General features: G+C 39.4%; 1 protein-coding gene across 1 annotated transcript in view; it reads right to left on the bottom strand.

The window, feature by feature from the left end:
* LOC149777738 (steroid 17-alpha-hydroxylase/17,20 lyase-like) overlaps positions 1 to 1,308 on the bottom strand; it is a 32,151-nt gene extending 30,843 nt beyond the window's left edge. The window contains exon 1 of the mRNA XM_089938785.1: positions 900 to 1,308. Coding sequence (XP_089794911.1) covers positions 900 to 1,242 — 343 coding nt within the window. The 5' untranslated portion in view covers positions 1,243 to 1,308. The remainder of the gene's footprint in view (positions 1 to 899) is intronic.
* Between the last annotated feature and the right edge of the window lie 24,902 nt (positions 1,309 to 26,210).

The raw sequence follows: 26,210 nt of genomic DNA, 5'->3' as shown, positions 1-26,210 counted from the left end.
ATTAAGCGAGAGGGATAAAGGAAGGATTAATCAGAGGGGTGGTCTGGAATGTACAATTTTAAATCACAATCGTGACTGAACAAAAGATAAACATACGTTTCTGACTCTTTTTCAGTTAATGATAAATAATTTCTGCATTTCTTTTGTAGCAAAATGTTTTGTTTTGGGGTATGTTTGGTACAGTATAAAGTTCACTGCTAAATTCAATTTTATTAAAATCAGTATTTATTACTGATTATCTGCCATAAAGTTCATTTATTGCTTCATTAAATATTCTGCATTTAAAAAAATGATGGCCATTTTCTGTTGGAAATCTATACGAGCAAGAATGATTACCAAATGCAAAGTAACTTGGATTAGAAATTGTGTACTCGTCAACTCGTCTTACAGTTCCATTTTCTACATAAGTAATCTTCTCTGTATAAAGGCTTTAAAAAGCTAGATTGAGGTATAGGTAAAAGCCTCAAGACAGAAAACACTACAAAAATGTAAGAAAGAAAAGATAAAGAAGTGAAGAGCAGAAGAAATTATGAAACAGGAGTAACGTAAGGATATAAGTATATAACAGGTTTATATATAAATCTTATAAAACTAGTTCCACTAATTTACTGCGTCCTGGAATTTCTCTTACATTGCAGTATTTTCATCTCCACTACTGTCCATTACTGTGTGTTTATGGACGCCGGTGTAAGATGATGAGGATGAAGATGAAGATGAGAATGAAGATGAGGATGACGATGACGATGAGGATGAAGATGAGGATGAGGAGGATGAGGATGAAGATGAGGATGAATATATACAGAGTTTTAGCAAATCATTAAAACATTCGTCGAAAACACGAAGGCGGGGACGAGAAATATGAAAGAGATTAAGGAGGATGAGGAGAGAAAGGCACTCACCAAATATTACTCCCTTTGAATCATCCATGATGTATTTTGCAAAGAATGTGTCCGGTCGGTCATTCAGGACATCGGAGAAACCCTTTCCCGCAAAGGCTTTCTTGATCAAGCGAGGACAGCTGATCACAAACACGTTTGTAGCGGCCATCTTGCATAACATTATTGGTCCATATTTCTTAGCCCATCGGTCAAAGCTGAAGTGGAGACGACTGGATTCAATTTGAAAGAAGCATCCAAAAACAGGCCATTTCGTAGGACCTGGGACAATACATTTCTCCCTAGTAATGTATGAGTAGATAACATACAAAGTAACAATGGTCACTGCCAACCATATTGCTAACATTTTGATATCTCCGTCAGCTTGCTTGCAACTGTTCTGGTTGTGTCAAAAATGTACAGCGGTTATATAACCCTGACTTAATTTAAACTGCAATCCATTGCAGGAGATAACTGTGCGAACAAGTTGTCTGTAAATCTAGGATGTGGTATGACGTACCATTGTGGACAAAATGTAGTCTAATGAGAAAGAAAGAACTGACCTGTCAATCTCACATATCCGTAATTCCATTTTCACTCGCTGAATCGAAGTCGTCGTTTTGAAAGTTATGTTTCACATGTTGAGTTTCTCAGTCTTTTCTGTGGTATTAAACAGAGGTAGTTGAAGGTTCCAGTTTTCTATATGTAGTTTTAAAATATTAACGGTTGAATTAAATAGCAATGGTTGAAATTGCAATGTCGTATACTGGCAATGCCAGTTTTACATGTTTGAGTTGAAAAAATCATTTGATATGCCAAGTTTCAGATTTATTGTTTTGAAAATTAAATTTCCTTATGTCGAGTTGTTACCTTTAAACTCTCGAAGTACACATCGATGACTGAAATTTCAAAGTATTAGTTCGAATGTTCAAAGTTTCATCCTTATGTCGTGTTCTTGGATTTTATCTGTTCAATTATATGGCTGTGGGGGAAACTTTTATTTCATAACTGGAGGTTTCATATGTTATATGTTGATGTGAACAACATTAGTTGGAAGTTCCGTTTCTTGCGTTGAGAATTAAAATTTTAAAATGTTGAATACAAATGTGCGTGTCCATATTGTCTGTCATTCGATCATAAATTCTTTAAATTCTTCGTTGTCCATATGTGTGTATATTCAACAAGAAATGCACACATTTTTTTTAGAAAATATGATCTTCTTAATATTGATCATAATCGGAATAGAGATAGAAATTGCAAGATATAATACACTTAATTACTTCTGTCTTATTTAAGTGTTTAAGCAAATTAATTTCTTATATTCGTCTCCGTGATGTTTACGCTTATAGCGCTTTCCATAATTGTTAAGTTTCCTCTTTTTGTGTTGGTGTTGTTGTTGTGATGGGTTAAATGTCATTGTTTAGTATATGATAGACCAATGAGAATATTGTGTAAAGCAGGGATCTCAAACTCAAACCACCATGAGGGCCGCCTGATGTCATTTTCGATGGCCCAAGGGCCGCACCACCTTTATTATCTCTTATGACACATGCGGCCCGCGAGGGCAGTGTGTTTGAGACCCCCTAGTGTAGAGAAGAACTTGAGAAAACCCAGCTTATAATCACCTACCCACGGGAAATTACAGATTTCTCACATATCCAGGTTGGCCGATCCAGGAATTCTAACGCGGCTGAAATGTCTGTAGAGACAGATGGTGTCCCCTCTTTTATGTCCTCGCAGAGTTAATTTGCATCAACAAAATACCAAGAACAAGCGTTTAGGGTTGTTTCAATTATTCAGTAAAATTTATGTTCGTATTATCGTAAATTGAAAGGATTTTTTGACTGTGTATTGATTGTAACCTAATGTTGCAAATGGGGATTGGAGTAATTTTTTGTCACACACTTTTTGCAAGAAAACGTGTCTCAAATATATTTCCCCTAGGATCGAATTCCTCAAAACGGCTACCTTACACGTATACCTCGTTCAATCACCTCATTGTATCATGAATGTCAAGGACGAATCAACAAACAGTTATTTGGAGCTTCTTTATTTTTACCATGTCTAGAATATAATTGTAATCATCCAGCTAAATAAAAAAAAATACCCGACCTCATCTTGATTATACTGTATTTTGACTAGAGGTTCAAAACAAAATGCCAGACCTTAACTTGATTTTACTGTATTCCGACTAGATTTTTAATATTGTTGAGGTACTGCTCATATAAATCACGTGACCTTCAGATAGATAACAGCTCTACGTAGCATGTATCAGATTACTCGGCCAATACAGTCCTTTCCTTTAGCAGAAAGAAATGTATATAATCTAAATCCATTTTAGACAGATATGTACAATCAATATAACCCAATTTCATTTCTGCGGAAATGTTTTACAACAGTGAAATTAGGCTTAAATATTTACAAAATGGCAAAGTAGTCCACGCTTTTAATTTCTTTGGCGTATACAAATTGGCAAATCGCCCACCTTATAGAACTCTTATAGTGCATGCTTACAACTGCCAACAAAATTAAAACTTTCTCTTGATTGACGTATCGTGTCCCATAATTATAAGACATATTTTAATAAATAAATACGAATAAATAGCCTCATCACGAGGCCAGTAAATGGTTCTGTTTATTTGACACGACCGTTGATGTGACACAAACAAGTCACGTGATGAAAGATAAAGACACACTCAGTGTTAGGGCGCCGAATAAAGCAAGACCTATTCCGTTTATCATGTTATGGAGTACCCCCCTGTTTACTTTAATAATAAAGCGTTAAAGTAAGTAACGAAAACAACAAAGGAATGAAAACCAACAGGCTTCGTAATGGTGACAATTTATTGTATTTCCCTAAAATACGAGGTAAAAATATCTTAGTAAATATCTAAGAATATGGCGAATTAAATTATATACAAGGCTAAAAATACTATCAAGTCTAAAAGTGTAGAATAATCCAAATGAATTCCAGTGATATTCCGAATAATATACTAATAGTTCTGACTGGAGTACACTCCAAATAAGGTTTTGAATGAATTCAAAGTGATTCCATTAACTAAGATTCCAAATGTTATAAATGAATTTACAGTAATTCATATGTTAATTTTCATGTAATCCGAGCTCAATAAACGTTAATGAAAGACTGAATTAAATGAATGCTTCCTCTCAGAGAATCGCAATTAAATATTCTTCCAATACTGATATTAATACCTCTTCATCTCATTCACAGAAGTCTAAGAAGTAGTTTAGATAGCGTCGCATTTGTTTCTAGAATAATCTCATTAAAAAAAAAATCACTTGTTTTGCATTTGTGACGGTTATCTGTACTTATATGATGTTATAATTTGGTTTTGTTGAGCCATCTGGGATCGGTTACTTACATTGATTCTTGAATTCTTTTATTCAGTTGCTCTCGTGTATGGCAGTTAGTCTATGTGTATATCCATTCATAAATCCCTTCTATATGAGCTCCCTGAGTAAACCACTGAAAACAAGATGGCAAGACAAGGTTCCGAACACAGAGGTGCTCACTCAGGCATGCATGACAAGCATTCACACACGGCACAACTCCGACTGCCTGGCCATGTTATCCGCATGCCGGTAGAACGCCTACCTAAGAAGTTCTTCTATGGAGAAATACAGCAAGGGAAGAGATCTCACGGTGGTCAAAAAAGCGGTACAAACACACCCTCAAGGCCTCGCTGAAGAACTTAGGCACTGACCCTGACAGCTTGGAGAGTGTCGCTGCTGATCGATCTGCTTGGTACATTTAAGTTAATGCCGGTGCGGCAGCCTTTCAGCAGAAAAGACTGGCGGAATCAGCTAAGAAACGTGATCTACGCAAATCCAGGAACACTCGTTCCGCAACTCACAATCAGCAACCTGTACATCCATGTCCCCCACTACAACAGACTGTTCTTGGCTCGGATCGGACTGATCAGCCGTCTCCGCACCCACCCCCAGTGACTCGATGACATCGAATGGTCCTCATCGACGCCAATGGATGAACAGCATCAGCAGTCATGACAAGTTCCTGAGTAGGAGGACATAACTATGACGGACCATGACAAGTTCCTGAGTAGGAGGACATAACTATGACGGACCATGACAAGTTCCTGAGTAGGAGGACATAACTATGACGGACCATGACAAGTTCCTGAGTAGGAGGACATAACTATGACGGACCATGACAAGTTCCTGAGTAGGAGGATATAACTATGACGGACCATGACAAGTTCCTGAGTAGGAGGACATAACTATGACGGACCATGACAAGTTCCTGAGTAGGAGGACATAACTATGACGGACCATGACAAGTTCTTGAGTAGGAGGACATAACTATGACGGACCATGACAAGTTCTTGAGTAGGAGGCCATAACTATGACGGACCCTGACAAGTTCCTTAGTACGAGGTCATCAGCCTGTACAGAAAAAACCGAGCGCTAATCGCTACACGAAATGGCTATTTTTATATCTTTTCTTTTTTTTCGTTCACGGTAGAGAATGAAACGGTCATTTAATCTGTTCGATGGAAGATAGTCGGCCTTGTAATGTTGCTGCATTTGAGTACTTACCTTGTATGGATATAAAAATATAATCGACTTTTTCGAACAGACTTAAGGAAAAATTACTTAAGCAGCATCGATCCAGTCTGACATAAACCTGACGACAAAAAACAAAAACGTTTTTATCCTGCGGAATAGAGTGGTTAGTTTGGTAGCAGAAGATGCGGAATCTCATTACCTTTCGAACGGTACTAGAGAGATCACAGAAGCCTAGATAGTCATGAAACAAACCGAGCATATGCTAAAACTGATGGATTGGCAATTGAGGGCATTTCTTTTATATAAACCGGTCTAACGTGCTTATTTGTAAAGATATCGCGGCGGTCGAGATCTCAAAATACGAGGAATAACGAAATCTATCAGGGAATGATGTTGCTTAATTTATAACTCCATGGATAGTTTTTTGTTTTACGTTCAACCGGTCAAAATAACACGATGAGATGGTCGTTGGATGTAATTTTATTTTCAATACGAATTAACGAAAACTAACTTGCTACTGTTTTAGAGAAAAAGAGGTTCCATATATTATATGAAAATATTCCTATTATTATAGCTTTCCCTCATTTATTTCAATTACCGGTAATTTAAAAAAAGTTCAACAAAAAACCCACAACAAAGAACAGATGTACAAGTGAGGAAGTAAGATAGTTCAAATTTAAAACTGGCAACGTGCAACACACCTTAACTTGGTCTTAAAATAAAAGGTCTAAATTATTGTCTACAATTTGTATCACAGTTGCATTGCATGTATAGAGGAAAATTTAATTCAGATGTTCAAAAAAGTTCATATTAGGACGAACTAGGTGACTTATTCCCGACTCAACTATTTCTACATACAATTGGTTGCTTATTCCTTAATAACATCCAGTTGGGTATTCAATCTTTATTCACAATTCCATAAGTAATTGTTTATAACTTACTTATTGAAGATTAAAAGCCCTTCATGACATGCATTGGTGTTATTCTAACCCAGTTAGAGAAATAAGAGTGTTCTTTGGTGCCAGCTATATAAAGCTGACTAGAGACAAATCACGGACTACGTGTAAAAAAGGGGTTAAGACATTGTATTTAAACATAATTAGCAATTTGAGCTAGGATTAAATAGCTGTGTTAGGTGTTTGGGTCGTGTCCTGCTGTGCATGGCGCGAACTATTAGTATTCGGAGTCGAAAAGCTTACTAATGACTATTGTAAACGTGAAACCACAAAAAACATGCAAGTGTGAAATTGGAAATGTCTCTTTTGTGGTCATAATGTGCTTAGAGAAGAATTATTTCAAGCATTTACGGGTTTAGGAATCCTTTAATTGATATCGACTAATTATCCAATTGCTAGGGGCAAACTACACGGATTGCAGTGTTGTTGAGATTCCAGGATGGCATGGTTTAATTTTATAGTGACTTCAGGTCAGATTCCCATAAGTGTCCCTGGAGCTAGTAGTCCCTATTAAAACCTGATTATGCGCATCAATTGCGTGAGTACATGTTCAGTATTTGTGATCGGTGACTGGTAAATTGTACAATAGAGTAATTGAAAAGGGACGGTTCCGTTGCCTGGAGATGGCTTGTATTGCTCCTATGATGGTAGATATGGTTCAAGGTTACAGGCGAAATGAGGCATTAAAGGTTAGAGGCGAAATGAGGCTTAAAAGGTTAGAGGCGAAATGAGGCTTAAAACATGATCTGAAAGGCTCGAGGTAGCGCATGTAAAAAAATAGTTCCCACTACTTGGGTGTGATTGTGATTTAGATTTTTAACGTAGATTTAACATTGTTTCCAGTCATATTGCTACGAGGTCTGCAGTGTGGCAGTTTAAGTTATGTCTGGCACTGGAGCATCATGCTGCATACATGTAAAATATTAATTCTGCCTACTATTATCAAGCATTCTTCGATAGGAATCCAGGGATAGCACTTTCCGTTCTGTCTGGTGTATATTTATAATTCTCTATAATTAATTATATATACCTTGATTTCATTCATAGGAATCCGGAATGACTTTGCAGATACATGATAATTAATTACTAGGTCGTCATGCGATTGAGTCTGCTAAACACGAGTGCATATAACACCTACTGAGTGTGCAGCCAAGGTGATTGGTGCCGTTTATCCGCGGACCTGGTTTCGAATCTCAGCAGAGTACGAATTAAAAATTCTCTTACCTGTATGATAATATTAATGTTGTATTAGAATATTTATTCTACCTACTATTATCAAACATATCAAACATTCTTCTATAGGAATCCAAGGATAGCATTTTCCGTTCTGTCTTCTGCATATTTATAATTCTCTCTCTCTCTCTCTCTCTCTCTCTCTCTCTCTATATATATATATATATATATATATATATATATATATATATATATATATATATATATATATATATATATATATATATATATATATATATATAATCTATCATTAAGGATTGTGTTGGAATTTTAAATTGGGGGTGGGGTGTAAGTTATCAGCACAGTGGAGAACCTTCTTCAGATTTGCTTATATTTTAGATTCTTGTGAAAATCAAACGTTTTCTCATGCTGATGTTGTAGCTGTAAAATGTGAAAATTAGGAAAAATAGTGGATTTGGGAAAATTAGGAAAAATAGTGGATTTGGGAAAATTAGGAAACATAGTGGATTTGGTTTTGGATATTCACTTAGAGAATAAAATCTAGTCTTGATTGGAATGAATTTTTATTACAAGAAACAAAAGGTTCTGACTAGAACCTAATGGGAATGATTTTAAAATGAAAACATACTTTTAACCAATTATTAGACTTCGTCTGCATAGTCCTTTATGACCCACATGTTGAAACCTTTCATATGTATGTAAAATCATAAAGTTATAATTATATTTTGACAAATTGATAAGTAGATAGATGCTGTGTGACTGATATTTAGTATTACTACAGTAACTGATTTTAATACTAATTTTCTTATTTAGTATATCCTGAAAAAAAAAAAACAAGTAATCATATTACATCATGCGTTCCAATTAGGGGCATGTGTAAAATGTGCCTTTACAATCTTGCACTTCAGCAGCCATATGCATTCAAGAACAATAACTTAGCATGTACTTCAACAACAATGTGTATCAACAGTCATTTTCATTCAGAAACATTAGAGCATGATTTGACAACTATTCAATTCAGCAACCATTTGCCAATATGAACAGAAAAGAGCACGTTCTTTAAAAACATCTGTTTCAGCAGCCATATACATTCATAAACAGTAACTGCCCGTATGCTTTAACAACCATGCGCATTCTTAAGCAATAAATGAGCATGCGCTTTAACAAATATACGCTTCAGCAGCCATTTGCATTCATGCACAGTAGCTGAGGATGCAAATTAACAACTATCTGATTCATTGTTACGGACACAAATGAATGTATAGGTCATACAACTTAATGGATGTATTCCTTTTTGAGAGTACTTTTAACAGTATAACAATTAGTTCAAAATGACTTTATTTTCATGCTGTAGTAATTACATTATAATTTGCATTTTCTCTGACACTGCTATATTGTCATGAAAGTTGATAGTCTTTTTTCTTGTCTTGGAGGCTTTTACATATGATGGACTAAAATAGGTCACAGCATAACTGTTTCTTGTGAATTGGCAAAAAGGCTTTTAAATTATCCAGAGAAGAGGTGAAGAACCATTTATTGGAACTATGCTACCTTTCAGACACTGTTCCATTGAGCTGTAAGACATTGCAGTTGTTTATTAAAGGAACTGAGCTACTTCTCAATAATCATTTCTTGGAACTTTGCAGCCTTTCATCATTGTTCCGTGGATCTGTGCATCTTTTCAGTCATTTTTACATGGAACTGTGGAAATTATTAGCTATTACAAGCCTTTTGTTATAAAACTTTACATATTTTAAAAATTTCATTCACACAGTCTCTTTATTCTATTCTCCACCTGGAATTTACAGTATTTCTTCTCATTCTTGTATGTTTCTACCACTATTAATTGTATGCCTCCTTATGCCACCAGGTGTATTTTTTTTTCAATTGGAACTGTTCCCCATTTATATGAACAAAATAGAAATAGTACATGCTATTGAAACTTTAAACTGTTTTATAAAAAAAAATAGAAACAGTACCTACACATTGGAACAGTTCCCCAATTCTGTTACAATTACAGGAATAGCGCATTCAGATGTATGCATTTAAATCTGGAAATAGAGCGTATCATTGATTTGTTTTAGTGTGTACACATGTATGCATTTAAATCTGGAAATAGAGCTTGTCATTGATTTGTTTTAGTGTGTACACATGTATGCATTTAAATCTATAACATAGAGCTTTTGATTGATCTGTTTTAGTGTGTACACATGTATACATTGAAATCCGAAGCATAGAGCTTGTGATTGATTTATTTTACTGTGTACACCTGTATGCATTTAAATTTGGAACATAGAGCGAGATTGTCATTGATTTGTTTTAGTGTGTACACATGTATGCATTTAAATCTGAACCATAGAGTTTGTCTTTGATTTGTTTTAGTGTGTACACATATATGCTTTTAAATCTGGAACATAGAGCGAGCTTGTCATTGATTTATTTTAGTGTGTACACATGTCTGCATTTAAATCTGGAACATAGAGGTTGTCATTGATTTGTTTTAGTGTGTACACCTGTATGCATTTAAATCTGGAACATAACACATGTCATTGTTTTGTTTTAGTATGTACACCTGTATGCATTTAAATCTGGAACATAACACATGTCATTGTTTTTGTAGTGTGTACACATATATGCATTTAAACAAGCATATTACAATTTGCCTCAAAAATCACTGTGAGCTAACACGCTAGTAGTTAAGTGGGATACTATACGTACAATGGGAATTAGCATTACGGAGACCCCTGGGACAATATACGTACAATGGAAATTTAACATGGCGAAAAACGCTGGGCCACTTTAGGGACAATGGGAATTTAACATAGAGTTTGGGTCTGTCTAGGGACAAAGGAAATTAACATGGGAATAAAGTTTAGGTTTGTCTAGGGACAAGGGGAATTGAATATGGGATTTTTTTTTTTTTTTTTAAAGTTTTTTTAAATTTAAATTTAAATTTAAATTTAGAAAAGGGGTAGGCAATGGAAAGGCTATCTCTTTTCGAGAAATATGGCTGGCCCTGAAAAGGGCCTTTGGGTTTATGTTAATATTAATATTAACATAGATGGCATCTGTCACATCTTCTTCTTCTTCTTCTTAAACTCCTTCTAACTACCGGTCCATACACAAGTACCCTCTTGAGACATCCTTGTCTTTCTATGTAAACTCTCCTCATCCATTGACTAGTATCTGTCCTATCAACAACAGTCCACTTGGACCTGACATACATGAGCATGTCCGTCCTAAACATCATGGAAGACACAAGGGTGGATGACTCAATGAGCGGGTACAAACACAAACACACAAACACAAACACACAAACACATACGCTAAGAAACAATAAACAAATCCATAATCTACTATCCACACAATCGTACGTGAGCGGGTACAAACACAAACACACAAACACAAACACACAAACACAAACACACAAACACATACGCTAAGAAACAATAAACAAATCCATAATCTACTATCCACACAATCGTACGTGAGTGCGTACAAACACAAACAAACAAACACAAACACACAAACAAACACACAAACACAAACACACAAACACATACGCTAAGAAACAATAAACAAATCCATAATCTACTATCCACATAATCGTACGTGAGTGCGTACAAACACAAACACACAAACACAAACACACAAACACAAACACACAAACACAAATACACAAACACATACGCTAAGAAACAATCAACAAATCCATAATCTACTATCCACACAATCCTACGTGAGCGGGTACAAACACAAACACAAACACACAAACACATACGCTAAGAAACAATAAACAAATCCATAATCTACTATCCACACAATCTTACGTGAGCGGGTACAAACACAAACACACAAACACAAACACACAAACACATACGCTAAGAAACGATAAACAAATCCATAATCTACTATCCACACAATCGTACGTGAGCGGGTACAAACACAAACACACAAACACAAACACACAAACACATACCCTCACACTATCTTAAAAAAGAGTTAGTGTTTATATTCACACTACTCTACCTACACATTGGCAAATTGATGGTTATTTCTTTTCTAGAGTATTGGGTAGCCCTGAAAAGGGCTGGGTTTTTTTGGAACTTCATGGACACCTGGTTAATGGTGGCACCTTCCAGGCCTGGCGCCACATACACATCTTATCCCCCAGTTACTTTTTACTTTTTTGGGGGAGAGAGCAGAGGCAGGATATGTCGCTTCAGAATCCCAATTTTCGCTCTCTGGGATTCTGAAATTTATTCTTCTTCTCTTCTTTTCCTTCTCCTCCTCCTCTTCTTTGTTTCTTCTCTCCTCCTCTTTGTATCTTCTTTCCTCTTCTTCTTCTTCTTTATATCTTCTCTCCCCCTCTTCTTTTTTTCTTCTTTCCTCCTCCTCTCTTATCCTTCCCTCCTCCACAATGGCTTCCGCGGCCAGTTCATTCAACAGGCGCCTGGCATATTCCAGATGCACATGAAGTTCCAACAGTTTAGACAGTCTCGTGTTCATTTTTGGTGTTGATCAATCAACAAGGGTAGCCAGACTGCCCAGCGAGTTTCAATTTATAGTGAAAGCGCGGACGTGAAGGAAAACATCCCCCTAAAAAAACATAAAATTGATGTTACCTACATCATGACCAAAAACAACAACGCGCGGACCTAAAAGAAACACTCACTCACTTTTTTATGCTACCCATCACTATTTTAAAATTTTTTATAAATCACTTCATTAGACTATCCACATACGCAAAGCAATCCAATCTAACTCCAAATATACACCTCAAACACCAAAAAAACATGATTTTAATCTACTATTCATACCAACTTACTTAAGCACTTACTAACACACAAACACATACCCTCACATTTTTTAAAAAAGAGTTAGTGTTTATTTTCACACTACTCTACCTACACACATTGGCAAATCGATCGTTATTTCTTTTCTAGAGTATTGGGGTAGCCCTGAAAAGGGCTGTTTTTTTTTGTTTGCTATGGCATTCTTTTTTTAGTTTCTAAGAATGCGATGTCCTCTGAGGATAGACTTTCTGGCGATAGGTCTGCTTCTTCGGAAAGAAAAGAAGAACTCTTTGGTGTCGATACGGCAATCGACAAAGCCTCTCTCAGGTTCAGGTTGCTGCTGCTGCTGCTGCTGTTGTTGTTGTTGTTGCTGCTGCTGTTGCTGCTGTCTCTGAAGTCTGTACTTCTCTGTCCATTCTTCTTTCTCCCTGTTCATTTCTTCTCTGAAGAGCTCTTCTATCAGGTCTTCAGTGATTTTTAACATTCTCACATTCTCTATTTCTTCTGGCTTCGGTATCAGACTGTGTCTGACCCTATGCAAATTCGCGTAGGCTTCGTTGAGTTTAGCTAGTTTGGAGCACATCTTCTTAGGAGGATGAGTCGACAATGGATGGTTAGACTGGAAACAACCCGGTTCTTAAAGTCAAAGCGCGGACGTGAAGGAAAACATCCCCCACACGGTTTTTGAGTCGCAACGTTTAGTGAGTGCCATGAGAGGGATAGTAAGAAATGAAAGAGCATCAATCCAACATTCTTATAGCTAAACAAAAGACAAAGGCATTTTTTTCAAAACACAACATTTTTTATTCAAAAATCACTTAACACTAAACAACAACTCTAACATTTTTAACAATAATCCAACATCATAACATCAAACAATTTTTTTCAAAACACAACATTTTTTCCACAGTCTCATCACATTCCATCTTTAAAGTTTCTCCACTAGGTAAAGAGGGATAACAGTCTTCCATGGTTTCTAGTAATCTAGGATGACTTCTCTCAAACTGTTGATTTCTATGGTATTATCGAATTCTGCATACAGGATGACGTTCACAGTTTCATCAGGGTCTCGGTCTTTAAACTGAATTTCCACACGAATCTGGCCGGATTTTATAGGGTGGAAATGTCCCTCGTCGCTGCCTTGGTCTGGAGTGAAATCGAAAGCCCACAAAGCGTAGCCTCCTGCATAATCCTCGTACGTAATACCGTGACTGGTATTGGTTCCTAACTGTCCGGTGGCTTCGTACAGGGACAAGTACGATCTCAAGTAATTCTTCTTGGTAAAGTCAGGTTCGAAAGGTCGGGTACACAAGGTCTTGCCATCGCGACTGACTTCGATTTTGGACACGCCAAAGTGTTGAAAGTAGAAAGGATTTTTTTCGGCAGCTCCGTTGAAGGCTGTATTCTCGACGATACCAACGATCAAACGTTTGGGTAACTGTCCTTGGAACAGATGATCTTCGATCATGGATCGCTGTCCCTTGGGAATGGTGAAGGTTTTCACTTCCACGCGTCGTATGGGATACTTGGCAGTCGTTCTGCTCAACGTCTGACTGATGTCGTTTCCCACTTTAGGTAACACTTCCACACGGCGTACGCAGAGTCTGGCTTCTAGGATTTTGGTTTTGTAACCGTCACTATCAGCCATCAAATGGAAAGCGGCACTGCTACGATTCAGTCTCAGGCGGACATCCACCCCGTTCAGCAAATACTTTTCTTGCAACCACATGTCCAAATGCAAACGATCCATCAGTTCTAAACTTGTGTCGGCTCCCGTGATTCTCTTTCTTCGTTCTACAAATCCATCATTGTTGTCTTTCTTTTCATCAGTTTCCAATATTTCAAACTTGGTAGGTTCGTCAGCTTCCCATACCACACAGGCATTGAGATGAGTGTTCTTGGCATCTATTCCGTACGTCAAGAGATTTTCCAGGTACGCACGATAAGGGTAAGTATCCATGCTGCTACTGACCAGTTTGTTATTCAAGTACAAGTCCACTCCACTGAACAAGGAATGCATGAAATTGTTGACGGGAGCTACTGCTTCATCGTCTATAGCACCTCCAGTCTTATCTAGAATTTTGACTTTCAGGTACAAGTAACTGCTATTCAGATCGATGTAATCTTCGGGCTGTCCTTTGATTTCAAACTCGATGGGAGCGGAATCGGTCAGTGAGGAGACGGGGTGAAATTCCACCCACTGGGATTCTTGCATGGTCATCATGGTAGGGGGCATGGCAAACAGATCCAGTTCCGTCTTGGAACAAGCGCAAGATTCTCGGTGCATCATTTTTTTGTCTCTTTTCTCAATAATCGAAAACGTCTAAGTCTCGAACGGTTCTTCTTTTCTTGGCCTTTCTCGCTTGAAGTCTGGTGAAAGGGTGTTTTCTTCGTCGTCTCTTTCTGCCTTGTCCTTGCTGAATGCCTGACTCGGTAGCGTGCAGGGCATTTATAGGTGTTTCTCGTTGGCCTAAAATGTCTTTGCCCGTTTGCAGCAAGATATTTTTGCCTGCCCTCATGAAGGCTTCTTTAGGGTTTTGTTTGTCGATGATGACATTTTGGAGAAATTCTTTGCCTTGCGTCAGTGCCACATCTTTCAAGGCGTGCAATCCGCGTGTCACCATCGGTTTCAACACCGGGACCACCGAACGAAAGGCCGATTTTAACATATCTCCTAAGCCGTGTCCTCGCTGTCGAGCAACCCCTCGGTACACTGGATACATGACTTACTTACGAGTCGTGAGAGAACCGTTTTCGAAAATGGAGTTTCACCGTGACTTTTCCTTTGGTGAATGGAATATTTTGTCCCAGATCTCCTTTTATAGCAATGTTGACCGTGTCCAAATACGACTTACTGACAGGCAAATAGTGAGGATGGATAAATTCGCGGTGGACGTGGTAAGTGTTTCCACCTTCCTCGTCAGCGCCCGTGGCAGAATCTACTTTGAAAGGAATGACACGCAGTAACGGTACGGAGGTGTGTCCCACCACGTTATACTCCACCACATCGGAGTACACAAACATCAAATTCAGTCCTTGGTTCAGTTCTACCGGGGCACGAAATAACTTGCTAAAAGACTCGTTGTCGTAAATGATGGGTAATTCGTTTTTCTTGATCATGGTCTTTCTCATGTCCATGTCTCCGCACAACATGTCAAACAATTCAGGACAAACTAAAATGGACATGATTTTACTCCGTTCAAATTTCATCAAGAAGCGACGAGCTGTTTTGTGGTACTCCATGGTGACACTTTTGTTGACATGCTCTAAAGCTTTCAGAAACACGACATTAAACCTGGAGGTTATGGTGCTGACCAAATGTTGACCACTAAAATAATAGCCTGGGGGAATGAACAAGTGATAGGTGGTGTACTTTTGATTTTGTGTACGGGTTTTCTTGTCATATTTGACATTGCTACCCATCCACTGTTTCATTTGCTCGTCATGAACTTCCACATCAAAAAAATTTTGATTGGGAAGGGCATTGAGGACTTGGGTCGGGTGAATCATTTCTACTAAAGCCACTTCCCAATGGGCTTCGTGATCTAACTGGATGGCTTGAGGTAATTTGGCCGTGTAACAGCACAACGTGTTCTTGGGAAACACCTCCATGGAACTGTCACTGGGTAAGGTTAAGTAAAATTGGTTTTGGTGACTCATAATTCCAGAGTTCTGTGGCTGTCCGAGGGGATATTACTGGACGTCAGAGGCGTGTCTCCGTCTAAAATGGGGTTCTGGTTGTGGTTGAAGTGGTGACTGGCACTGGCACTGGACACAAGGTTCCCGGGGTTCCCGTTCGAGGTGAATTTCAGGGAGGGATTAGGAAGCAGGTAACCGATGCAACTGCTCAATAAAATGGTCCACAATTGTTTGTCTCCTTGTTGCAAACTCAAATTGGCGATGGCTGCCCCGATGACACAATACACCACGAAGATTTGGCAGAAAAAGACGATTTGCGTTTTAGGCACACGTTCTCCACACCACACCCACAAGGGTTGTTTTTGTAAATCTTGCACAGAAGAACTAGGTGAAGGAGGAGTGGTCGACGTAGCTGCGTCTGCTGTGTGAAAGGGCATGATGGTCACTTCTTTTTATAGTCGTTGACTTGCGAAGCGTCGATCCAAGAATCGAAACTGGGTGGATATCCTTTCCAACGTACTTTGACTTCTTTGACACGTCGTTTGCCCACTTTACGGGTTCTGCGTTCGAGAATGCTTTCGATGTCGTACACGTCGTCTTCTTTTTTGGTCACACGTTGTAACTCGGGCAGATAAAACGTTCCTTTGAGCACTTCTCCGTTCATGTCTTCCAATTTATAGACGGCAGGATGACGGCCATGCACTCGTCCAGTGACACGAAACAATTCGGTCGTCCAGTTAGGTAAGTAACCTTTGTCGAAAGTGCGTTTGGTTTTGCCAATGCGCACCCAATCTCCTACGGCCAACATTCCACTTTTCTCGGGGACAGCCCTCGTCGGGGACGTACCAAACAGACGCTCAAACACCAATACTTCGTTGTCGGGAGTCACGTCTTGCGGGGCACGTCCGATGCTTCGATGGTAAGATTGGTTGTACGCTTGCACCAGGTGCGGTAAGATGTCGATGTACTTCAGAGTGTGGTGATGCGTAAAATATTTCCACATGCGTTCTTTCAAAGTGCGTTGAAAACGTTCCACGATGCTGGCTTTGGTTTCGGGATTCTCGGTGGTAAAGAAATGAATGTCACGTTTCTTTAATTCTTTTTGGAAAGCTTGGTTCAGAAATTCGGTGCCTTTGTCCGTTTGCCATCGAAGAGGGTGACGACCGCTTTGTTTCAACATCCGTTGCAGGGCTCGCACTAACTCGCTGCTCGATTTGGAAGTCAAGGGCACGACCCAGGCAAATTTGGAAAAGACGTCGATGACACAGAACAAATATTTGTAGCCACGATTGTAGCTGGCCAAATGAGAGACATCGGCTAAATCGGCTTGCCATTGATGATCGATGCCTTCCACTCGGGTGCGACTTCTGGCAAACTTGCGTCGAATGGGTTTGTGTAAAGTGTAGGTAGCTTGTTCTTGTAACCATCGTTGCACTTGAGGTAAACGGAGACTTTTCAGTCGCGTTTTGGCAGCACGATACAATTTTTGAATTCCTGCGTAACCTGCAGGATGGGAGGGATCGTAGTAAATGCTGGCTAAGACTTTTTCCATTTTTTGTGTTGGTTGGTGTGTTAATAAGACACCCACTCTTGGAGGATGCTACTCTTTTTCTCTTGGGGTATTTTCTTGGATTGCAATGCTTTGCGTGTGCGGCCAGCAATAGGTGTCGAAGAGGAGAAGGATGTCTGAGCGGGGGATATCGGTTCTTGTTTCACTTCTGTCTTCACTTCTGTCTTCACTTTCTTTTTCTCTTGTCAGGAAGAAGGGGTGGCCATCATCTTTTTAATCCATCCAATTCTGGAGGTAGGTGGTGTTGTTAACTTGCGTACTTTTTCTGGTGGAGTTTGAAACCCTTCCTCTTCTTCTCCTTTTTCTGTCTTGGTCACGGGTACTGGTGGTACTGGTACTGGTACTGGTACTGGTGATGGTGCTGGACTTTTCATCAAGGTCTTAAAATCTTTCAGAGTGGGTAGAGCTGTTTCGTCTAAAGCTTTCTGGTGAAAGAGTTGCAGTCGTTGCAAGAGTTGACCGTACTTTAGCGATTTTTCTGTTTCGGACAAATCTTGGCGATCCATCAAGGACTGCAATTCGTGTTGTAACTGGGACATCTCGCTCAAATGGGGATTGGGAGGTAAATGCGGAGTGTGTTGTTCTTGCCACCGATGGTATTCCATCCATCGTTTGTAAGGTACTAAAGCTAGTTTTCGTCCTTCCATGGGGTTATCAGGGGTCGATTCTGAGATCTTGGAACTTCCGAGGGCCTTTTTATCTTGCTCCCACCAGTCCTCCCAACATGGTTCCCAAGACTCCTTTCAGTATGGGGCCTAACAAGAGAGGTAAAATACCTCCACGTTGCACTAACATCTTCTTTTTTTGACGAATGGGAATTTTCTTTTGAACCATTTGGCGAAGAACGTGACGATGTTTGCCTAAGCATTGTTTCTGGTGTTTGGACAAAGGGATCGTGCCTTTCAAAACGTTCAAACAACATTCGCACACGGTATCGATGACCTCTTTGGAGGCTGTTTGAATGAGTTGTTTTCGTAGGGGTGGAGAAGCTTTGGACAGGACAGATAACATGTCCCCATGTTTGGCTAAACGTGGTGGCAGTCCTTTCCTTTTCTTTCCTTGGGGTTTTCTGGAGGGTGACATCTTTGAGTCTTCAGGAGCACCAAAAAAACACTGATACCCGACTTGGTCACAGGCCTTTTTTATACTGGAACGCGTCGCCACTGATTGTCTTTACGTCGTATTAGTTTGAGGACAGGCATGACACGTCGTGCAGGGGTACGTAACGGACTAAATCGAGCCAGTTCTTGCTTGGACAAATCCAGCAAACTTTGTAACATGCCCGATCTTTCTTGAACTTTGATTTTGGGAGAAGGTACTTTGTGAGCAGCAGCCACTGCCACTAAATTGGAAGGTCCTGCCACTGGGGAAGTTCTTTTGGGGGTCATCAACGGAGAAGTTCTTGGTGTGATCAACGTCTCCAAGTACTCTTCAGTTCTGGGTGTCATTAACGGAGAAGTGGACAAACGTGAAGCTGCCGGAGACGCAGTCATCGCTGTGGCAGGTCGTGGTTTGCGAGTGTAAGGTTGCGTCCTGGCCGAAGTGCCTCTCTTGCGACTAGCTTTCTGTGGACTTTTCTTTTTCTGGGGGCTTCTTTTCTTTTTCCGGGGTGGTGGTGTCTGGTCAGAGGAGGGTCCTGCCACTGGAGAAGTTCTCCTTGGGGACCTGGTCTTTTTCTTCTTGGGGCTTCGTTGGACTTTTGTCTTGGGGATAACTTTGGGGGCATTAGGATCCCATCTTAAGAGTGAGCGAATGATGACCCCTCCTAGAGTACCGCTCCCTCCAGGTTTCAAAATGATTTGATTTTTGGTTTGAGTGTCGATGCGGAGATCGGCCAGTTGGACCAAAGCGACTTTGTTTCGATCGAAAAAGCGTTTGGTTTGATGAGGAATCTGAATGATTCCTTGGAGTAATTGACGTGCCGTCACCGTGAACCATCGTAAGACTTCTTTGAGACTAGCTTCTAAGACACGAGCTCGTGTTTGTGGATCTTTTTCTCGACTGATGCCATACAAGGCACGAATCAATTTGACGGGAAGATGCGACTGAAGGGACGTCATGTTCGCACTGAGAGTGAGACAGACGAAAAAGGGTCTGAGGTTTTTATAGATTTTTTTATGGGGAGTGAAATGAAGTCGAGGACGGAGACGTGTACAGGACAGGCCCTCCGTCTTGGCACCAGTGGTGAAACAAGTGGGTACGAAATCGCAAATCCTCAGGAGTCGTAGGTTTCAAATCGACGAGTAAATAGGCGTGTGGCGTTTGAGTGGCATCGTCGTACGCCTGAGTCAGCCAAGGCGTTCCTAACTGTTTGGCTAAGACTTGCACTTGCGATTTATCTCGAGGGCTTTTAAACAAGACCACGTAATGCGCATTGAGACTGATGGTGAGCAGCAGAGAGGGTGAACAGACCATAGAATTCCGACAAAACAAATAAAACAAACAAATAAATCATCTCGTAGAAAGGTCAAGATTTTACAAATGAACTTTTCCTTGAGATGTTTTATTTCTGTAATGACCGATTGTACTAATAAAACCTCAGTTCGAAATAGTATCTGAAAAAATAAAGTACTCTACGTGTTTATTTATTTCTTGTTTATTTTTTTGACGACCAACGTTGGTAGGTACCCTCTCTGCTGCTCCTCTTCTGCTGATATTAATTAAATTATTATGTTATAATAAAATGGTACATCCAGAATCTCATACTGCAAGAATAGCACGAGAACGATTAGAAACAATTAAAAAATTTATTCCTGTCAAAGACTCATTTAGAAAAAATCTACAAGCGCGGCAAGAAGCAAAATTTGAGTTTGAAGAAGACACTAAAAAACTATTTAAACCCGTCACTGCAACTACTGAACAAGTTACAACTGTCATCAAAGAAGATCTTCTTCCGGTATCAAAACAAACTGCGGCACAGGCTGAAAAAATAGCAAGAAGAACTAAACAGACAAAGAAGATTTTACGAGACCTTATAACTGGCATAACCGGGAAAATAGCTGCGGCTCAACCTCCACCTGTTGTTGAGGAAATACTTGAAGGTATTGGAGAACTTCGTACTGAAGTCGCTGATGTGAGAAAAAAACTTGCATCTGGACCCAAATCAGCAGAAGAAAGCTTAAAATTCATTGCAAGATTTAACGAAGGAGTTGTTGAGGAAATTAGAAAAACTGAAATACAGAAATTACCTGAGATGATATTAGATAATATATCTAATAAATCTAGTATTTTAAAACCCGGTCATGAAAAAACAAATGATGATAATTTCATTAAATGGATATATCGCGTATATTACAATAAAAAAACAAGCTAGAGGTCAAGAATTTAAAAGACTTAAAGAAGAAGTAAAAAGACTTTATAGAGAGAGACGGGAACAACCAGAACAACAACAATATTCTTCGCCTTTACATAAAATTTCTGCACCGGATGTAACATTTACACCGACAGGTTCACCACATGGATTTCGAGAAGGTGACTCACCCCCGGCCACCACTGAAGTACTTAGTCCGGTAATGCAACCACCAGTATTTAAAACACCCCAAGATGAACCTAAAACAGGACATGGTTTATGTCCTGATAATATCATCAATGACGTGTCACGGTTAGAAGTTCTCATAGGAGGAAAACGAGCTGGAAATAATTCACCAGAAATAACCAATGAAGCAGCTGATATTTGTCGGCGACTATTTCAAGGTGGTATCATGGATATTGGCGTTTACCGAGAACTTATTGATGAGCTCGTTGATGACTAGTTGTTAGATAAATGGTAAATAAAATAAGATGATTGTGCATGATAATCATCGTAAACCCACACAGGTTAGAGCGGTAAACTCACGATTACCAATCTATAGTGTTATTTACGGAAATGGACTTGGTGATGTCATTCGGGGATTATTCACGAGGATAGCTCCAAAAGTAGCACCTGTTGCAAAACAATTATCGATGAAGGCTATTGATATTGTTCGTGATAAAGCTCCTGGTGCAATTGTCAATGTTGCTGGTAAGGCGTTCTCGGCAATCAAAGAAAGACTAGCACGATTATTGCGACGAAAACAACAACCACCGGTGAAACTGGCAAGTACTGAGGTGATGCCCTCAGACGTAAGTAAAATAATAAATCAGGCTGCAAATCAAAAACTAGCGGCGATATCTGAAGAAGCAGAAAAAAATATAACAGCAAATTTAATAGCAGGGAGCGGTCTTCGTCGACGATGATCATCATTTGGAAAAATGGTAACTATAATAAAAATGTTCAGGCGCGAATCAGACCCAGCATTTGATATGGAGGCACCTGTCCTTAAGTACGAGTCGGTACGTGATTATCAATTTTATTCTTATGACGCAAGACTACCAAATCAGCCGGGGAGAATCGAATTACAGGTTCATGATACAAGTAGATATTTCTTGCCCGCCGAGGCGTTTATTGAAGTAGAAGGTAGACTTGTAACGAATGTTGTAGCTAATACGCCATATGCTGCTAATTTGCGTGTTGGTTTTGTCAACAACGGGATCATGGCATTATTTAGTGGCGCCACATATATGATTGATGGAAAAAATATTGAATCAGTTCAGAATGATGTCGACGTTGCTACAACAATAATTGGTCTGGCGAGATATTCTGACGACTTTACAAGATCAGCTGGTCCAACAATGATGTTTGCTAAGGATATTACTGACAACGCTGATCATGTTCAGTATACCAAAGTACGGACACCAGTAGGTACTGCATCTGATCCACAACCAGTTGATTTTGAACACGCAGACAGACCAGGTGCTGCTTTTGATATTGTAGGAAGCGTTAATGCGACTTACAACCTGGGATTTGCAACACCCCGATCAGCGCTGTCGGGAGGTGATAGAAATTTTTCGTGTGCAATTCCATTATCTCACATCTTTGGATTTTGCAGAAATGTTAGAAAAGTCATCTTTGGAGCTAAACACACAATTGTGCTCGTAAGAAAAGGTAATGATAATGATGCAATCTGGCGAGGTGCTGGTGTTGCCGAGGGTAAAGTAAATATATCAAAACTTTCACTATGGATGCCAGTAATGACTCCATCTATTACTGAGGAACAAAAATTACTATCTTTTATGGATCAAGGCGGCAAATCATTGCTATCATGGTTAACAGTAACCACAGATGCTGCTCAAAGCAATATTAATGGTTTATTTACATGGCATATAGCATCACAACAGGGTGTTTCTGCACCACGACATATTTTTATTGCACTACAAGATAATGCTTGGACGAATAATCAAGAACGTTCACATATGATATTTGACAACCTTGGAGTTAATGAAGTTTCCTTACGGATAAATGGACATCAAGAACCAGCCGAGGATATACAACTAAATTTTGTTCAAAATCATGTAGCGCGCGCATATCATCGTTTAATGTCATTCATGGGACGTGATCAAAATATAGATACCGGGTTGCAAATATCACAACTAGATTTTACAGGTCTATATCCGATTCATTATTTTTCACTAGAACATCTTGATTTATCCAAACAATCTGTTGTTGATATACACTTTCGAGCTCATGTTACTAACCCTCCTCCTGATATACCCGGTCCACCAATTGTTCCCGGCTTCTACGGAGCGATCGCGGTCATACTTAGCGACAAGGCCATGTTACTTGAAGGTGGTAGTGGTCGAATGAGGGTCGTTGATGCACCGGTGGAAAATCTTTAATCGTGTTATTTAGAAAAATATTATTTATATAAAAATGTCGTATAGTCATGTTAATGTTACTCTGACTCCTGGTCAGGTAAAAAAGCTTCAATCAAAAACCGCCAACAAATGCGGAACTAAAATATCACTAAAACGAGATCATATTAGTGGTGGTCCAAACAAATTATCGTTGACAAATAATCAGATTAAACATTTCAATGAAGCCCTAGAATCAAAAACTGGAGTTCAATTTCATCTCTCCCCGAGCGCCATCAAAGACATGGTTAAAACGGGTGGTATATTTCCACTACTTGCGGCCATTCCGGCATTAATAGCTGCAGCTGCTCCAGCCGTAGCAAAAGCGGCCGCGTTAGGTGCTGTTGGAACAGCTGCTGGAATGGCACTAAAGAAAGCAACAGGGCAAGGATACAAAAAAAAGGGACGCGGCTTAAGATTGCCAGGATCTCGTTGGGGGAGAGGCCTAAGGCTTCCAGGGTCATTTCGTTAGACGTTCCAGCATCAAATTTTGATTTACTTGATGCTGCTAAAAAATTAAAAATATCTGCCTTTAGAGGTGTTTTTATGCGAGATCAATTACCGAAACAACCTAACAAACTCGAAACAGGTATTATTAATCTTGACGAACGCTCCGGACCCGGTACGCATTGGGTATCATACGCGGTTGATCCACGTGGAATCGTTTATTTTGATTCGTACGGGTTAGCTCCACCTGTTGAATTTATCAAGTATGTCGCACCACTCCACGCAACAACCTCTGGTTGTAAAGTTTGGTATTCAACGCTACCCACACAAACAATGACAGATCCGCCAATATGCGGCCGTGAAGTAATTAATGTACTCGACGCTATATCAAAATCATCCAGGCCGCCACATAAAGTCGTGCACGATTATACAAGCAACCGATTTGTTGCGCGTAAGGCGTTTTAAACAGATCTTAGATCCGAAGGATCTTATATAATGGTTGATATTTACGGAAGATCTTCTTCACGCGTTAAGAAAAAGCCCGGCGACGTTGATCTGTCGAAGTATGTGACTAAGGATGACCTCGCTGATATTATGAACCTGGCTGGAGTTGACCCAGATGAAGTTGTTATTTTTCAAGATCGATATGGTAAACTAAAAACCAGCAATATCAAATGGAATGATATAGTTCGACGAGTACTTGGTGCAGTTACGGATAATATTCCCGTGTTTACTGACGGTGGTAGAATCAGAGATTCAAGTATGTCACTTAAAACCATCAGAGATGAAATTGCAAAAAGTGTTGCTAATCGCGTGAGAAACACCGGTGACACAATGATGGGTGAACTCAGCATGAACGGGAACAAAATAGTAGTTTTAAAAGATCCAACATCTGACGAAGACGCAGCAACAAAAAAATACGTCGATGTCAACTATGGCACCGTAGACGGTAAATTATCCACGTTACGGGCTGAGTATGACGTTCACGCAGGAGCTTTTGGAAGATTTCGAAGAAATTTTCAAAAAATCGATGATGCCATAGATAAATTCTTCGGTACTCCACGCGCCATTGACATGAAACTCGTTGATATCAAAACTGACCTAGACACGATCAAACAAAAACAGCAAGACATCGTAGCGGGAATTCCTGAGATTGTCAGCAAAACCAATTTGATTAAAATTCCAGCTGGAATAACTCCCGGGCATATTACAAACATCGTATGCACGGTATCATCGGGATTTGCAACATGGTCGCAGCAAAATAATACTATCAAATATACCGCAACAGTCACTGGCGTGTACAGGCTGTCCGTGTTTAGTGCTGCAAAATTTGAAATATTTACAACGTTTCCATGGCGTCATTCCACCGACAGGTTTTCCGGGGTTGTATCTGTTGTATTAAATAGCGGAACCGAAGAAATATTTATTCTGGAAGCAGCTGATAAGAAATTAACCGCAACATCCTTCTGGTGGTGTTTGGAATTTGTAGCTGAAACACCTCAATTGGTTACTGTATAAAAATATATATGGACGGTGCACAATACAGATACAATCAAGCGCGTGAATGGCAGGCGGCGCTAAAAGATCAAGTTGATCAATATACAGTAAAAGTAAAAAAATATCGACGACGATTGGTTATCGTTGATGTAATTGTTTATTCAGTATCCGCTGTTGTTGCTGGAACCGGTGTAATATTATCAGCGTTGACAACGATGGCACCAGTAGCTGTAACTATCTGTATTTCAGCAGCAACAACTATTGCAGGTGTGCTTGGTATCATCACAAAAAAAATATGTACTTGTACGAACGAAAAATTATCCGATTACAAAATAAAATTACATACAGCGACGGTAGCATACTCGAAATTATCCTCGTTGTTATCAGCGAGTCTCAGTGATGGAATTATATCTGATTTCGAATTTTCAATGATAACCAAAATATACGACGAAGGTATCGGTATTAAAGATACAAGTATCAATAATGACAGAATTACTCCAGCAGATCGTGACCAACACAACTCCGCCAAAGATAACGATGATCTCGGTAAGTTCAATTAATCCTGAATTTAGTGTTAATTTTCCTACTGCAATTCCAGTAAAAGAAATAGCACTAGCACAATTACGAGTATATTACAGCTGGCCAAATATCAGATCAAAATCATTTAATGGTACACCAGCAAATAATTCGCTCGTATTTACTAACAAGAACAAACCCGATGGAACACCTGACTGGGTTGTTGTTGGAATAGTTGACAGTTATGAGATTGAATAGATCAGTGAGGAATTTGCGCGTAGAATAAAACCAATAACGGGGAAAGAATCAAAAATATCAATTAATGTTCATGAACCCACCCTGTCCTCGACGATTGAAATAAACTCGCCTGATTATGCCGTTGATATTTATCAGTCCACGATAAGATCCGTACTAGGTTGGCCTGAAATATCACCACCGATAACACCGATACCACCAGAACCGA

Source organism: Sinohyriopsis cumingii, chromosome 17, assembly GCF_028554795.1.
Source record: "Sinohyriopsis cumingii isolate HCF-2022 chromosome 17, ASM2855479v2, whole genome shotgun sequence".
NCBI classification, from domain to species: Eukaryota; Metazoa; Mollusca; class Bivalvia; order Unionida; family Unionidae; genus Sinohyriopsis; species Sinohyriopsis cumingii.
The sequence above is the reverse complement of the archived record's forward strand: the minus strand, read 5'-3'. Positions and strand labels throughout refer to the sequence as shown.